The sequence below is a fragment of the Brassica napus genome, chromosome A4, assembly GCF_020379485.1.
Source record: "Brassica napus cultivar Da-Ae chromosome A4, Da-Ae, whole genome shotgun sequence".
Taxonomy (NCBI): Eukaryota; Viridiplantae; Streptophyta; class Magnoliopsida; order Brassicales; family Brassicaceae; genus Brassica; species Brassica napus.
This window is the reverse complement of record NC_063437.1, coordinates 3,264,108-3,279,458: the sequence shown is the minus strand read 5'-3', so window position 1 is coordinate 3,279,458 and position 15,351 is coordinate 3,264,108. Positions and strand designations below refer to the sequence as shown.

General features: G+C 35.7%; 3 protein-coding genes across 4 annotated transcripts; 2 read left to right on the top strand and 1 right to left on the bottom strand.

Annotated features, from left to right (window-relative positions):
- The first annotated feature begins 1,070 nt into the window (after positions 1 to 1,070).
- On the top strand, positions 1,071 to 3,351 carry LOC106449294 (ABC transporter F family member 4-like). Of its 2 annotated transcripts, none has more exons than XM_013891069.3 (2): positions 1,071 to 1,292; positions 1,453 to 3,351. In XM_013891069.3, exon 2 carries the CDS (start codon positions 1,473 to 1,475, stop codon positions 3,261 to 3,263), a length of 1,791 nt encoding a protein of 596 aa, XP_013746523.1. In that variant the 5' UTR covers positions 1,071 to 1,292; positions 1,453 to 1,472; the 3' UTR covers positions 3,264 to 3,351. The 2 variants fall into 2 exon arrangements, with proteins under 2 accessions (XP_013746523.1, XP_013746524.1); XM_013891070.3 differs by having other exon boundaries at positions 1,072 to 1,292; positions 1,467 to 3,351.
- Positions 3,352 to 4,016: 665 nt separating this feature from the next.
- On the bottom strand, positions 4,017 to 6,119 carry LOC106445474 (histone H2A variant 1). The gene is made up of 3 exons (XM_013887043.3): positions 5,983 to 6,119; positions 5,680 to 5,833; positions 4,017 to 4,534 (listed from the first exon to the last, which is right to left on the bottom strand). The coding sequence occupies exons 2-3, from the start codon at positions 5,791 to 5,793 to the stop codon at positions 4,238 to 4,240; spliced, it is 411 nt and encodes a 136-aa protein (XP_013742497.1). The 5' UTR covers positions 5,794 to 5,833; positions 5,983 to 6,119; the 3' UTR covers positions 4,017 to 4,237.
- Positions 6,120 to 9,481: 3,362 nt separating this feature from the next.
- LOC106449295 (extensin-2) lies at positions 9,482 to 12,683 on the top strand. The gene has a single exon (XM_048777973.1). The coding sequence runs from the start codon at positions 9,558 to 9,560 to the stop codon at positions 12,420 to 12,422; it is 2,865 nt and encodes a 954-aa protein (XP_048633930.1). The 5' UTR covers positions 9,482 to 9,557; the 3' UTR covers positions 12,423 to 12,683.
- Positions 12,684 to 15,351: the final 2,668 nt, after the last annotated feature.

The window sequence follows — 15,351 nt, the reverse complement described above, 5'->3', positions numbered from 1 at the left end:
TCGTCCATGTCAAATATTGAGTACCAGCTTTTCTCCATGACTGATGCTTTCTCGCAAAGACGGTGGTATTAAGAAATAAAATTCGTTACTTCTAAAACTATACACTATTTATTGTATATTTTGAATTTTGTTATGTCCGCACAGGGTGCGGACCGGTCACCTAGTATATATATAATTATGGACAAATCATTTGCTACTCACTTAAAATACATATCGAACGCTTGTTTCTTAAATTAACAAAAAATGCATCTAAAATTTTAAAATAACAACTAAATCATTGTCTTTACATTTTAAAAGTTTTATATTCAATCATATTAATAGTTTAATCTATTAAAGATTAGAAAACCAGTTAAGTTAAAGTATATGTTTTAAATACAAAAAATTTAAACAATCAAGAACTTAATTTTTCTTTCAAAATCTAAATATCCGAACCAAACCCGAAATAACTGAAACCAAACTTAAAATACCTGAACCGACCCGAAATGTAGAAATACTTGAACAGGTTTTATATGTCTATACCGAAATTTCCACGAAAATCTGAAATATCTGATTCGGACCAGAACGGAGGTATCAGAACGCCCGCCCTTAAGTGTTCGTATGCATACATAAAAGGACAATTTTCTTAAATAGTTATTTTAAGTTTTTATCACAACAATAGTCTTTAAGAAGGAAAATGACCAAAATAACCAATTTTTATTTTAAAATTATTAATATTTATTTTTTACAATTTAAAACTTTATCTTCAAAACTCCACCTCTTAACTCTAAATCTTAAATCTAGATTAGTTAATCGTAGGATATAAATATATTTTTAGCCTTTAATAAAATTTATTTTGGTTATTTTTATTATTAAAAGCTACTTTTGTAAAAATAGACTAAAAGTACAAAATTTCTCCACAAAAATATAAACCAATAAAAAATAAAATACGAAAAAATAAAATAATGAAAGAACTACTTCGCACATAGGCTAGTTAAGATCACACGTACTCTATTAAGTCAATTTGTTAGTGGGCTTTAAAAAGCCCACTAATTGACAGATTATGCTCTTATTTAATCGAAATAAACCGACTCATCGGTATAGGCAGCCGATTGATTAACAGTCCGATTAAGTTCACAGATTTGGTGTTAACGGAAACGGAGGAGGGGGATTAAACGGAGTTTTAAGGTGACTTGGGCCGTACTACTTTTAAAACTTACAAAAAGGTTTACGTAAACCCTAATCCCTCTCTGCTTCGGCTTTCTCTCACCATCTCTCGATCACTCTATCAAGTTTTCTCCTTTCGCATCTCTCAGGTTTGTCTCCAATTGATAACTCTCTCTTGTTGTTCGTAACTCATATAGAGATCTGAAAAAGAACCCAACTTTACATGGATTATGTCTGAAAAAGAACCCAACTTTACATGAATTTGATTTGCTCATCAGCTTTTTTGTTATATTGATGTCTTTATGTCAGATACTATTAAACAGGCTTAAATGGAAGATTCTTCTACAGAACCCACACAGGAGGAAGTCTCAGAGAAGGACCATGATGCATTCACTCTTGTTATTGGAAGCAAGAGATCAGTGCTTGAAGGAGAAGGCACATCTGATGCTAATGTGAAAGATATAGCCGTTGAGTCTTTTTCAGTCTCTGTTCGAGGTAAAGTGCTTCTGAAGAACGCAACTGTGAAGATCTCTCATGGGAAAAAGTATGGATTGGTGGGTTCTAACGGAACGGGGAAGTCTACACTGTTGAAGCTATTAGCTTGGAGGAAGATTCCTGTTCCCAAGAATATCGATCTTCTTTACGTTGAGCAAGAGGTGGTTGCTGATGAAAAGACTGCTTTGCAAGTAGTTGTGTCTGCTAAGGAAGAGTTGGTTAAGCTGCGAGAAGAAGCTGAAGCTCTGCAGAACTCAGATGGTGATTGTGGAGAACAGCTTGTTGAGTTGTATGAGAGGCTACAGGTCTTGGGTTCAGACGCTGCTGAAGCACAGGCTTCCAAGATTCTTGCCGGGTTAGGTTTCACAAAAGAGATGCAAGTGCGTGCAACTGAGTCGTTCAGTGGTGGCTGGAGGATGAGGATATCGTTAGCTAGAGCTCTCTTTGTGCAACCGTCTCTTTTGCTGTTGGATGAACCAACCAACCATCTGGACTTGAGAGCTGTTCTGTGGTTGGAGGAGTACTTGTGTCTCTGGAAGAAGACGTTGGTTGTTGTTTCACATGACAGGGACTTCCTCAACACTGTCTGCACCGATATAATACAGTTGCATGAGCAGAAACTCCACTTGTATCACGGTAACTACGATAGTTTCGAAACTGGATATGAGCAGCGACGCAAGGAGATGAACAAGAAGTTTGAGATTTACGAAAAACAGGTTAAAGCAGCTAAGAGATCTGGAGACCGTGCTCAACAGGAGAAGGTAAAGGACAAGGCCAAGTTTGCTGCGAAGAAAGAAGCATCCAAGAGGAAGGCGAAGGGTAGGGCGGTGGATGAAGATGGCCCAGCACCTGAAGCTCCTAAAAAGGACAAAGGTTACAGCGTGGAGTTTCATTTTCCAGAACCAACCGAGCTCACTCCTCCTCTTCTGCAGCTGCTTGAGGTTAGCTTCTGCTACCCTGACAGGCCAGATTTCAAGCTCTCAGATGTGGATGTAGGTATAGATATGGGTACACGGGTCGCTATAGTTGGGCCTAACGGAGCTGGGAAGTCTACTCTTTTGAATCTTCTTGCTGGTGACTTGGTTCCAACCGAGGGTGAAGTGAGTAGAAGCCAAAAGCTGAGGATTGGCAGATACTCTCAGCACTTTGTTGACTTGTTAACAATGGGTGAAACACCGGTTGAGTATCTTCTCCGTCTTCATCCTAACCCTCACCTAGAGGGAAGTGCCATAAACTCACAAGAGGCGGTGCGTGCAAAGCTAGGCAAGTTTGGGCTACCAGGTGACAACCACATAACTCCAATAGTCAACCTGTCTGGTGGACAAAAAGCTAGAGTTGTGTTCGCCTCAATCTCAATGTCCAAGCCACACATTTTGCTTCTTGACGAGCCTACGAATCACTTAGACATGCAGAGTATAGATGCGTTGGCAGATGCATTAGATGAGTTCAGTGGAGGAGTTGTGCTGGTGAGTCATGACTCGAGGCTCATATCACGTGTGTGTGAGGATGAGGAGAAGAGTCAGATTTGGGTTGTGGAAGATGGAACAGTGTCTTTCTTTGACCGCACGTTTGAAGAGTACAAAGAAGAACTCCAAATACAAATCAGAGAAGAGGTTGATGAGTGATGTTTTGTTGTTGGCTTCAAAGTTAAAACTCAGACTCATTTTATATTCATAACAGACTCGAAAAATATTGGACAAAATTTTTTTTAGACATTGTGTGTGTTTTCTTCATATATGCGTTACTGGCATGAGACCATACTCGTTTTCCCCATGTTACATATCAGATCTTAGTATTATGTTTTGTGGGAAAGAAAGGAGAAGCTGTGTTTCATTTTTTTTTTCATAAGTCTATTTCATTAGAGCATAATTAACAACAAAGATTCCTTTAGTTTAGTTGACTGTCTGAAAATTTTCATGAGAGCTTTATAAGCAACAAAGATCCCTTTGATTTAGTTGTCCCAACAAAAGAGAGATCAGTCACTTGAAACTCTCTTATAGATGTAAGATCACCTATCACTAACTTCTTCCTACAAACTTACTAGCAACAGCCTCAAGTTCTCTCCTTGATTGTCTTATCTCATTAGCAAAATTTGAGGCATACACGAATATGGCAAGGAAAGTATCATTTGTAAAGTATTTACAAAATACAACTCTGAACATAAATGGTTTAGACAAAAGCATTTAGTTATTGGATTCATTTAGTCAAAAACACCAACTCTATTCATGCAAACTGAACTAAGCTTTAAACGATCAATAGAGAGAGATTGTTTTGTGCTATTACTTTGAGGCTGAATAAGTTGTTAAAGAATTTATTCTATGGTTAATCTTAAATAGACTAGGACAAACTAAGATCTTAGGCTGAGCTAATCTCATCAGTAATAAAAAAAACTGGTAATTAAATTGGTTTACTTGACAGAAAACAACAAGAGTATGCAAAGGAGAAGCATAAGAGTTCAAATTAACTCATGTACACCTGAAGATGTCCAATTAAAGGCGACACTAAAAAAGGAAAAGAAAAGCAGTCCAAGACTTAACAAACACTGACATGATAAGCTACTAACTAGCCGATCAAACAACCTTAGGGCTTAGGAAACAAATCACTCATTGGTGGTTTTGTTGATGAGAGACTTGTGGATGTGAGGGATCACACCTCCTCCGGCAATGGTTCCTTTGATGAGCGTGTCAAGCTCCTCATCTCCTCTGATTGCCAACTGCAAATGCCTTGGAGTTATCCTCTTCACTTTCAGATCCTTGCTTGCGTTTCCAGCCAACTCAAGAACTTCTGCAGTCAGGTACTCTAGAATCGAAGCAGTGTACACAGCAGCAGTGGCACCAACTCTTCCGTGTGCTGAAACCCTGGTCTTGAGTTGCCTATGGATACGGCCCACTGGAAACTGAAATAAGAAAAGAAGCAGCATCCAAAGTGAGACATTATACAATAACATAAAGAGAGCCTTCAACATTATAAGACCCATCTACAATATGTATGGCTATGCACAACAGTAAATATCAACAAGTCTGTACACTGATTTGCAAAGTAAAGAACCTTTATCTGCTAAAGAGCCTCATTCATCTAGTTGTCCTAGACTTATCACAGGCTTATATGTCATTATCATCACAAGGGCACTTCTATGAATTCAAGCAACATCCGTTTCCAGGAAGATAATCAAATGAAAAGCTCTAGAATTTAGAAATAGTGTGCTTTTGACAGTACACAACAAACAGTTTCATTACACAACAGACAGTTTCATCACAATGAAATAAAGACAGCCTCCTATATTACAATTTGTTTGGCTATGCACAACATAAAAATATTATAACAGAGCAGAAGATGCATGGTACACTGATTTATATACCTCTCATTGATATTTCTTATGAGGCAAACAAAGTAAACAACCTTTTCTCTGCTAAAGAGCTTTATTCATGTAATTGTCCTAACACTTATCACAACCTTCTATGCCATTATCATCACAAAAGCATTTCATGAATCCAACAAAATCAAGCACATAGTCAAATGAAAAGCTTTAGAATTTAGAAATAGTGTCTTTTGACAGTACACAACAAACAGTTTCATTACAATTGTATAACCTTCAGATCTAATTCCAAACGAGACCTCACGAGTACACAAAGTAAGCTTCAGGGTAATAAAGTCTATGAGGCATTTTAAGATACTAGCTTCAGGGCAATGCACAACCAGTAACCACAACAACCACATGAAATTATCAATAAGATTTTTGCAGAATATCTCTTTACTAACTAAGTCAAACATCTGAAACACATAAGACATGGCAAAGGAAACAACTTTACTATTCAAATCACAAGAGAAAAGACTCTAATACCCTGCAAACACCACTCTTGTCAACTCCAATAAGAGTCAAAGGACTCGAATTTCAAGAACACACATCTACGCAAGTAACACATAGCAAAGGAAACAACTTTATCTAATACCCTGCAAACACCACTCTTCTCGAGTCCAATAACAGTCAAAAAGGATTCGAATTTCAAGAAACCCAATAAGCTAGGGTTCGAGGGGGATCACCTGAATACCAGCACGAGCAGATCGAGAGATGGGTTTCATCTTGCCCTTGTCTTTGTCCTTGTTAGCAGCCATCGTCTTCGCAGCAACGAGCCCTTTCCCTCCCTTCCCTGCCATGTTCTCGCTCACGATTTGGTGTTCCCTCACTTCTTAGATCCTACCAAGCAAATCCCCTTAGAAAAATTCAGATCTATTGAATCTAGAAGAAGACTATACATTAAACAACACGAGATCTAAAGGGTTTTGGTTGAGAATCGTAAACAGATCCCAGATCGTAGAGAGAGAGAGAGAGAGAGAGAGAAGTACCTGAGACGAGAGGCGACGAAACGGAATCTGGCTGCGTTGAATGGGGTGGGGGGTTTTAAAGTTGGAAGTTTGGTGGGAGTTTTGAAATATTTTAAAAAGCTTGGGGGGAACTTTATTAAAACTTGGCGGTTAAAGTTTTTGCTTTGGGGTTTTCTAGATATTTGTGCTTATACCCTCTATTTCTTAGAAAAGTTTTAAATCGCTACCGTTATATCATTCCTATCAAAATATTCCCAAGTCAATTGCATATCTAAGATTCTTTTCCAAATTAAAATCCGGATATTTATCCCAATCCAGATTCTTTAAATGTATAAAATCATCTTATTCCTAAAAATATTTTTAAAAAATAGTAAAATTTTATTTTATAAAATATTATATAGTTTTTTTTTACATTTGAATTCTATATTAATGAGTATTTGAATAGTGCAAGATAGAGCAAACTTAAATGAGTAATGGAAATTTTTTGGTGATTTTGTATTCGTAATGAATAAGTTGTTAAATATTTTGTAATTTATAGTTGTTTCGGCTCATAGGCTAAGAATTTAGAGACTCTGAATAAGACTTCACGTCAGATTGTTTTTCGTTGATGTTTTACAGTATTTCAATAATCTAGTTCATGTCTGTGTGGTGGAACATGAAGACATGTTCGATCGTTTGGTCGGTCCGATTACGAAATCTGCTTTGGAGAATTTCTTCTATGGTTAGGTCACCCTCTTACCACAAGTTTGCGTTTCACATCAAAATATCTCTTAAATCAATATGACCCCTGTGTTTATCTTCTTACACTTGATGATTTGCATTTGGTTGTGATCGCAGCTTATGGACCTTGGGCATTCTACATATACCTAAACTTCATCATGGACGCACCACCACCACCACCACTAACTAGGCATGTTTGTTTCTAACGCTGAGATTTCTAATTAGGCAATCCTAACTCAGAGAAATTAATTCAGGTAACAGACCATGACCATGCTTTCGTTTGTGCCTAATTATCCTAAATTCATATTTCTAGTTAGCTACTCTAGAACACAAGCATTAATAACAATTCCTATAAAGAAAATAGTGTATCTATATTTTGAGCTAATCCTTCGTAATCTTACTTATAACCTTAAATCTAACAAGAGTAACTACTCATGCCATAGCAAAAGATCAAACATTACATAAGTTCAAACATATAATATTTTCATTTAAAAATTTTTGGAAATACTTTTCGGAATACTTAAATTTTCTGCTTAAAATTTAAGCGGAAAACTCAAACTTTAAGTAAAAATTGAAAATTTAAACTTCGTGAAAGTTAAAAGGTATACCTTATGATATAAGAACACACATTAAATCACATGACTTGATATTTTTGAAGTTATTTAACACTTTTTAAAGTTAAAAAACATATCTTGAAGTTAATTAAAACTCTTGAAAATATTTTTTTTACAAAAACTAACGGATCTCATAAGACTTCTTAATAAGTCTTCTTAGATTAGCTAGAAACATTAATAAACATGAATACTGGTAACCTCATAACTATCATCAATTAAGTTATGAATTTTATTCAGGAGCCACAATATTAACTAATATATATGAATTAACAAAAATTATTAAAAAAATATTTCAATTTTAGAGAAAGTGAAATTTTTTAAAAATTGACTTAGGTCTGTTGTGTTTTTGTTAAGTAGAAAAAGTTGGAAGACTTCTATTCTCTAAAAAACACACATAAAGTCAATTGCAAAACTAACTTATGCATTGACCAGAAGACTTTCATAGAAGCCTTATCCGCTGAGAAGACTACATAAGTTTTCTACGCGAACATATCTGAAAAAATTCAAAGATCATTCTTAGATCCGGTGAAGTTTATGTTTACCTTATCCAATCACACATAATTTCTTAATGAAAGTTACCCACTCATTCTTGACCAACACTACAAGAAAAGAGATAGATAGCATCAGTTATAAGGTGATATTATAAGTAATACACCAAGTCATGTTTCTTGTAGTGCAAGAATCATGAACGTGAAAAATTCTAATAAGCTTATAAATTTTGAAACAAGTTGAGATAGTTTGATGAACTAAGAAAGGAAGTGAAAGGAAAACGGTTTGTGTGTGTAAGAAAAAAAAGAATATAAAGATGTTGGTGTTGATTTTAGTTGCATTTAGAGCTTGAAATTTGTTGTTTATGCAATGAATAGAGCATATGAAAGTTACATAAAATTATAAGTCAGTTTTGTATTTTAATTTTTGTTTCGTGACATTTTTGTAAAATATCCTTTAATTTAACCTGTAAAAAGTACCCACTAAGCTATTTACTCCAGCAAAATACTATACGCTTCCACATATTTAGTCAAAGAATCTAAATTAATATATATTTAGAACATTTTCTCTTTAATATATAGATATTTAGGGATCAGGGATGTATATATATATTCTGAAATCATCCGATCATTTAACTACTTTCTTTTTTCAAAGGTTGTAAGAAATAGCACTTTTGTGATAATTTTTTGATATACCATGTTTTTTATATTTTTAAATATATTATTTTATGCATGCTCATAGGTTTATTTATACAAACTAAAACTTCGTAACATTTATAAATGAAAATTGTATTAAGAATATTATAAAAATAGTTATTAAATTTTAGTTATGAAGACGGGAAAAGTCTGTAAATGTTCATCAACTAATGTATATATATTAAAAAGGTTTATAAATATTCATAAGCCAGTTTCTAAAAAGGATAATTTAAAATGATAAAACACTATTTTCTCAATAGTTTCTGAAAACAGTGTCTTCAAAGTATAGTATTTCTCTGGGAAAAATCAAAGTTTATAATTCTAAAACATTTCTAGACTAGCAAAACAGAAGTATATACATTTTTAGGAAAATATTTTCATTTAATTTAGAAAATGGATACATTGTTCCTTACTGAGGCCTTACAAAGAACAAAAAAAAACAAGAAAGAAATAGAACTGTAGAATTGCTCGAGAGACTAGTATGGGAAGTATATGTAGATAGTAGACAATAGACATAGTCTAGTCACATGCTGTTACGGAACCCAGGTTTGGCCGTGTGCTTCTGAAAAAAAACAACTGAACCACATTGTGGACCATGTCGTTTTTCCTCAAGCCAATTCTAATGGATAGTTGAACGCATACACAGGTAATTTTAGGATCATATTCGTGTCGTTCCAATCATGCGGTGGAGGGAGACTCATAATTTTCCTATGCCAGTTGTTCACAATCAGACTTCACCATCATACATAACCAATAACAATTCAAAATTATGCACGTCCAAGAAACTGAGTCACCCAAGGAAGTAAAAAATAAATAAACCAAATGGGTCCTCTTCAACTTGTCATTAAAAATTTGAAAGTGGCTCGTTGACGTTCTCTAAACGTTCCTGCACGTCTCATACTAGCATCGTGTAGACATGCCTCCACGATTTAGTTTGATGGAGACAGAAACAGGGAGGTAGAGCTGGATTTAGAGAAAAACTTTGCTATATAAACGAACGACCCCATTTCTTACAACACAAACCAAAACGAGAAAAACTAACCAACCTAAAGCGTTGGTAGAGAAAAGGCAAATCACAATGAGATCTTCCTCTAGGATGGGGCCTTCAGCCCATCCCATTTACGCTCTAGGTGTTATCATCATGGCAACAATGGTTGCAGCGTATGAACCACTCACGTATAGCTTGCCTCCTCTCCCATCGTATTCACCATCTCCGAAAGTAGAATACAATACTCCTCCTCTGCCGAATGTCTACAATTCTCCATCACCACCACCATACTACTCTCCATCGCCAAAGGTAGACTATAAGTCTCCTCCACCACCATATGTCTACACTTCTCCTCCACCACCACCATATTATTCACCGGCACCAAAGGTTGAGTACAAATCTCCTCCACCACCATATGTCTATAGTTCTCCACCACCACCACCATACTACTCACCATCTCCAAAGGTTGAGTACAAATCTCCTCCACCACCATATGTTTACAGCTCTCCACCACCACCTCCTTACTACTCACCATCCCCAAAGGTTGACTATAAATCCCCTCCACCACCATATGTTTACAGCTCTCCACCACCACCACCATACTACTCACCATCTCCAAAGGTTGAGTACAAATCTCCTCCACCACCATATGTCTACAGCTCCCCACCACCACCACCATACTACTCACCATCTCCAAAGGTTGAGTACAAATCTCCTCCACCACCGTATGTCTACAGCTCCCCACCACCACCTCCATACTACTCTCCATCACCAAAGGTAGATTACAAGTCACCTCCACCACCATATGTCTACAGCTCTCCACCACCACCATACTACTCACCATCTCCAAAGGTTGAGTACAAATCTCCTCCACCACCATATGTCTACAGCTCTCCACCACCACCACCATACTACTCACCCTCTCCTAAGGTTGAGTACAAATCTCCTCCACCACCGTATGTCTACAGCTCTCCACCACCACCACCATACTACTCACCATCTCCAAAGGTCGAGTACAAATCTCCTCCTCCACCGTATGTCTACAGCTCCCCACCACCACCTCCATACTACTCCCCATCACCAAAGGTAGACTACAAGTCCCCTCCACCACCATATGTCTACAGTTCTCCACCACCACCATACTACTCGCCATCTCCTAAGGTTGAATACAAATCTCCTCCAGCACCATATGTCTATAGCTCCCCACCACCACCACCATACTACTCACCCTCTCCTAAGGTTGCGTACAAATCTCCTCCACCACCGTATGTCTACAGCTCCCCACCACCACCATACTATTCACCATCTCCTAAAGTTGAATACAAATCTCCCCCACCACCATACGTCTATAGCTCTCCTCCACCACCACCATATTACTCACCATCTCCTAAAGTAGACTATAAGTCTCCACCACCACCATATGTTTACAGTTCTCCACCCCCACCATACTACTCTCCATCTCCTAAAGTAGACTACAAGTCTCCCCCACCACCATATGTCTACAGTTCACCACCACCACCCCCATATTACTCACCATCACCAAAGGTTGAGTACAAGTCTCCTCCTCCACCATATGTCTACAGTTCTCCACCACCACCATATTATTCACCATCTCCTAAGGTTGTGTACAAATCTCCTCCACCACCATATGTTTACAGTTCTCCTCCACCACCATACTATTCACCTTCACCAAAGGTACACTACAAGTCTCCTCCACCACCATATGTGTACAGTTCTCCACCACCGCCACCATATTACTCACCATCACCTAAGGTTGAATACAAGTCTCCTCCTCCACCATATGTCTACAGTTCTCCACCACCACCATATTATTCACCATCTCCTAAGGTTGTATACAAATCTCCTCCACCACCATATGTTTACAGTTCACCTCCACCACCATACTATTCACCTTCTCCGAAGGTACACTACAAGTCTCCTCCACCACCATATGTTTACAGTTCTCCACCACCACCATACCACTCACCTTCCCCTAAAGTACACTACAAATCTCCTCCACCACCATATGTCTACAGCTCTCCACCACCACCATACTACTCACCATCTCCTAAAGTTCACTACAAATCACCACCACACCCACATGTGTGTGTATGTCCACCACCTCCTCCATGCTATTCCCCTTCACCAAAAATAATATACAAATCTCCTCCACCACCATATGTCTACAACTCTCCACCACCACCATACTATTCACCTTCCCCTAAGGTGTACTATAAGTCTCCACCACCACCATATGTTTACAGTTCTCCACCACCACCATACTACTCACCTTCCCCTAAAGTGTACTACAAGTCTCCTCCACCACCATATGTTTACAGTTCCCCACCACCACCACCATACTACTCGCCGTCACCTAAGGTAGAATACAAATCTCCACCGCCACCATATGTTTACAGTTCTCCTCCACCACCATACTACTCACCTTCTCCTAAGGTGTACTACAAGTCTCCTCCACCACCATATGTTTACAGTTCTCCACCACCACCATATTACTCACCTTCCCCTAAGGTGTCCTACAAGTCTCCTCCACCACCATATGTTTACACCTCCCCACCACCACCACCATACTACTCACCTTCTCCTAAGGTTGAGTACAAGTCTCCTCCACCACCGTATGTCTACAGCTCTCCACCACCACCACCATACTATTCCCCTTCCCCTAAGGTTGAGTACAAGTCTCCTCCACCACCGTATGTCTACAGCTCCCCACCACCACCATACTATTCACCATCTCCTAAAGTTGAGTACAAATCTCCTCCACCACCGTACGTCTACAGCTCTCCTCCACCACCACCATACTATTCACCATCTCCTAAGGTAGAGTACAAGTCTCCTCCACCACCATATGCCTACAGTTCCCCACCACCGCCTTATTATTCTCCTTCTCCAAAAGTTGAGTACAAATCTCCACCACCATCACCTTCGTATTACTGAAAACCAGTAAATGTGTTTCTTAAATAAATATCAAGTTTTATTTGAGTTTATGTTTCTTTTACTCATTATCCAAAATGTATGCAATCAATTTCAGTTTTCCTGGGAATGTTGTTTGCAATACCTTCATATGTTTTATGTTTTCCCTTTATTTGATTTTTGCAACGATCGCTTGGCGGTCTATTTGTAACCCTATGCAAATTGTGTTATGTATTGTGTATTCTTGACATGGTACTTCTGGATACCTATATAATCCTATTAACATGAGTGTTGTGTATGAATTGCATACCTTAGTTACATGGTTTATTTAAAAATATTATTGTACTTTTATTCTGAAATATGATTATGCGACAAAGTCCAGCACCATAAAAATAAAGTTTATTTGTCAAAGATTCTACTTCTAAATTGTGTAGCAAGATGTGAGAAGCGGGAGAGCTCTTTCACTTTATATATCTTACACATTTCGCACTATATCCGATCAATCATTGAATCAAGAAGGCCCCAATAACTAAAAATGATTAGATAAAGAGAAATATCTTTAGATAACACTAAATTAATGTTTTGTTAAAAAATAAATAGCACACATGATGAAAAATTATTGAAAACGGCATTAAATAAAAGTTAAGAAATACAGTATTTTTAAATTTATATTGATTAGAGTTTAGGATTTAGTATTTAGGAGGTGATATTAGAATTTAAAATATAAAATAATTTAATTTTTTATTGATTAATAGATGGTATGTTGAAGATTTTTCTCTTATTTTGTGACAAAGACGAGAAAATACTATTTATGAGTTTTACCTTTACACATATATCTAAATCAGATGACAAAACATTGCAGAACTTGTTTTCATATACTTAGAGAATGATTATTTATACAAATTTAGGGCTTTCATAATATCAAAAACTTGGCTCAAGAAAACGACATATTTATTTCTCAAAAAAAAACATATTTGATGTACAATTAAGAAAATATTTCGCTAGATTGAATAAGTCTAACATTATAATAAACGTGTGAACTGATCAAGGCTTCTGACTATGCATCGTCGAAAACCAAAATGTTGTATACTACTAACAAACATTTGAACAGTAACTTATCATAGTATTTTCATTTGAGTCATACGACAAACTTGCATGTCTGTAATTGAAGAGATCACCACATAGTGGTCGATCTTTAGTAAATATCAAAAACCTAATATTCACCTGCATTTCACGTAAACTAAACACACTAACTCAATAAACAAAATAATGCATCCTTGAAATATAAAATTCTTCCTGAACTTTTGGATCACTACAAGAAAACAGTTTGTTTCCTACGGACAATTTCATCGGAAATTTTTCAGAATAAGTTATTTCTTACAAATTTTTCGACGAAAAAAGTCATCGGTTCTATCTCGTCGAAAAAAGTATCGTCTGAAATTTTCGACTAACAAATTTCAGACAAAATTCTGAGGGACAAACTCTTACAAAATTTCAACGGATAAATTTCAGACTAAATTCCAATAAAATTCTGACGAAATTCCGATGGATAAATTTTTGAATACATTCCGATGGAGATGTCGGAAATTTCGACGAAATTCTGACGATTACTATCCGTCAGAAATTTTGTAAATTATTATTTTTTAAATAAAACAATTTTTATTTAAAATATAATATTTAAAGTAACTAATTACTTAAAAACAAAACTCATATATAATTTATAATAAACAATTTTAGTATAAATAAATAAAATAAATAAATATTTTTAATATTGTAAAACTTTTATTATATAAATAAAATAAAATTTAAAATTAGAAAAACATTTTGGTAATAAAAGTTTTTTTTAAAAATAAACGTTTTTATAAAATTTTAAAAACATAAAACGTTTTATAAATTGAAAATATTTTAAGATAAAGTGAAAACATTTTTATAATTTTTGTTTAAAAAAAAATAATTGAAACCGTTTTCTAAAAATTGAAAAATGTTTTAATTAAATCTAAAAAAGAAATATTTTTATAAAATGAAAAAAACGAAAAGTTAAAAAAAAATCTTTTATAAAATTTTTAAAAAATAAACACGTTTTATAAATTACAACAAACATGATTATTTTTTTATAAAAACTTTAAAACGTTTTATAAAAGCTTAAAACATTTTTAAAAATCATTAAAACGTTTTAAAAACAACAACAAAATTATAAAACATTAAAAACATAAAACAAGTTTGATATCCTAAATCTAACATGTAAAATCCTAAAATTAACAATTCTAACACAAAAATAACATATATAATAAATCTTAATTAACAAACCTAACTCATTTTTAACATACCAATCGCTAAAATACATCAATTCTAACCTAACACATATACAAACTAACATATATGATTATTGAGAATATAATAAATGACTAACATGATTTAAGGGGAGTTTGAAGAAGGATTCATGGCTGTTCTTCGACTGTGAGAGAGAGAGAGAGAGAGAGAGAGAGAGAGAGAGAGAGAGAGAGAGAGAGAGAGAGAGAGAGAGAGAGAGAGAGAGAGAGAGAGAGAGAGAGAGAGAGAGAGAGAGAGAGAGAGAGAGAGAGGAGAGAGAGAGAGAGAGAGAGAGCTTAGAGTAAGAGAGAGTTGAGATGAAAAAGAAGAGTTTTTTCTGTTTTTATGTTAAAAATTATGACGGATTGAGTTCGTCGGAAATTTTTATTTTGGCGCTTCAAGAAAAATTAGGCAAATTTCAATTTCCAACGAATATGGTCGGAATATACCATATTCGTGGGAAATTAGTCTGAAATTCGTTGGAAATATTTGTCAGAAATTTCCGACGAATTTTCGAGGAATTATGTATAGGAGTTTTGAAGGTACATTGTCTTTGCCTAAAAATAGTTCAATCAGTCTGATCATTTTTAAGTTTGTCCATTAGCTAAACAAAAATGATTACCATTTGTTTCAAATAATCATT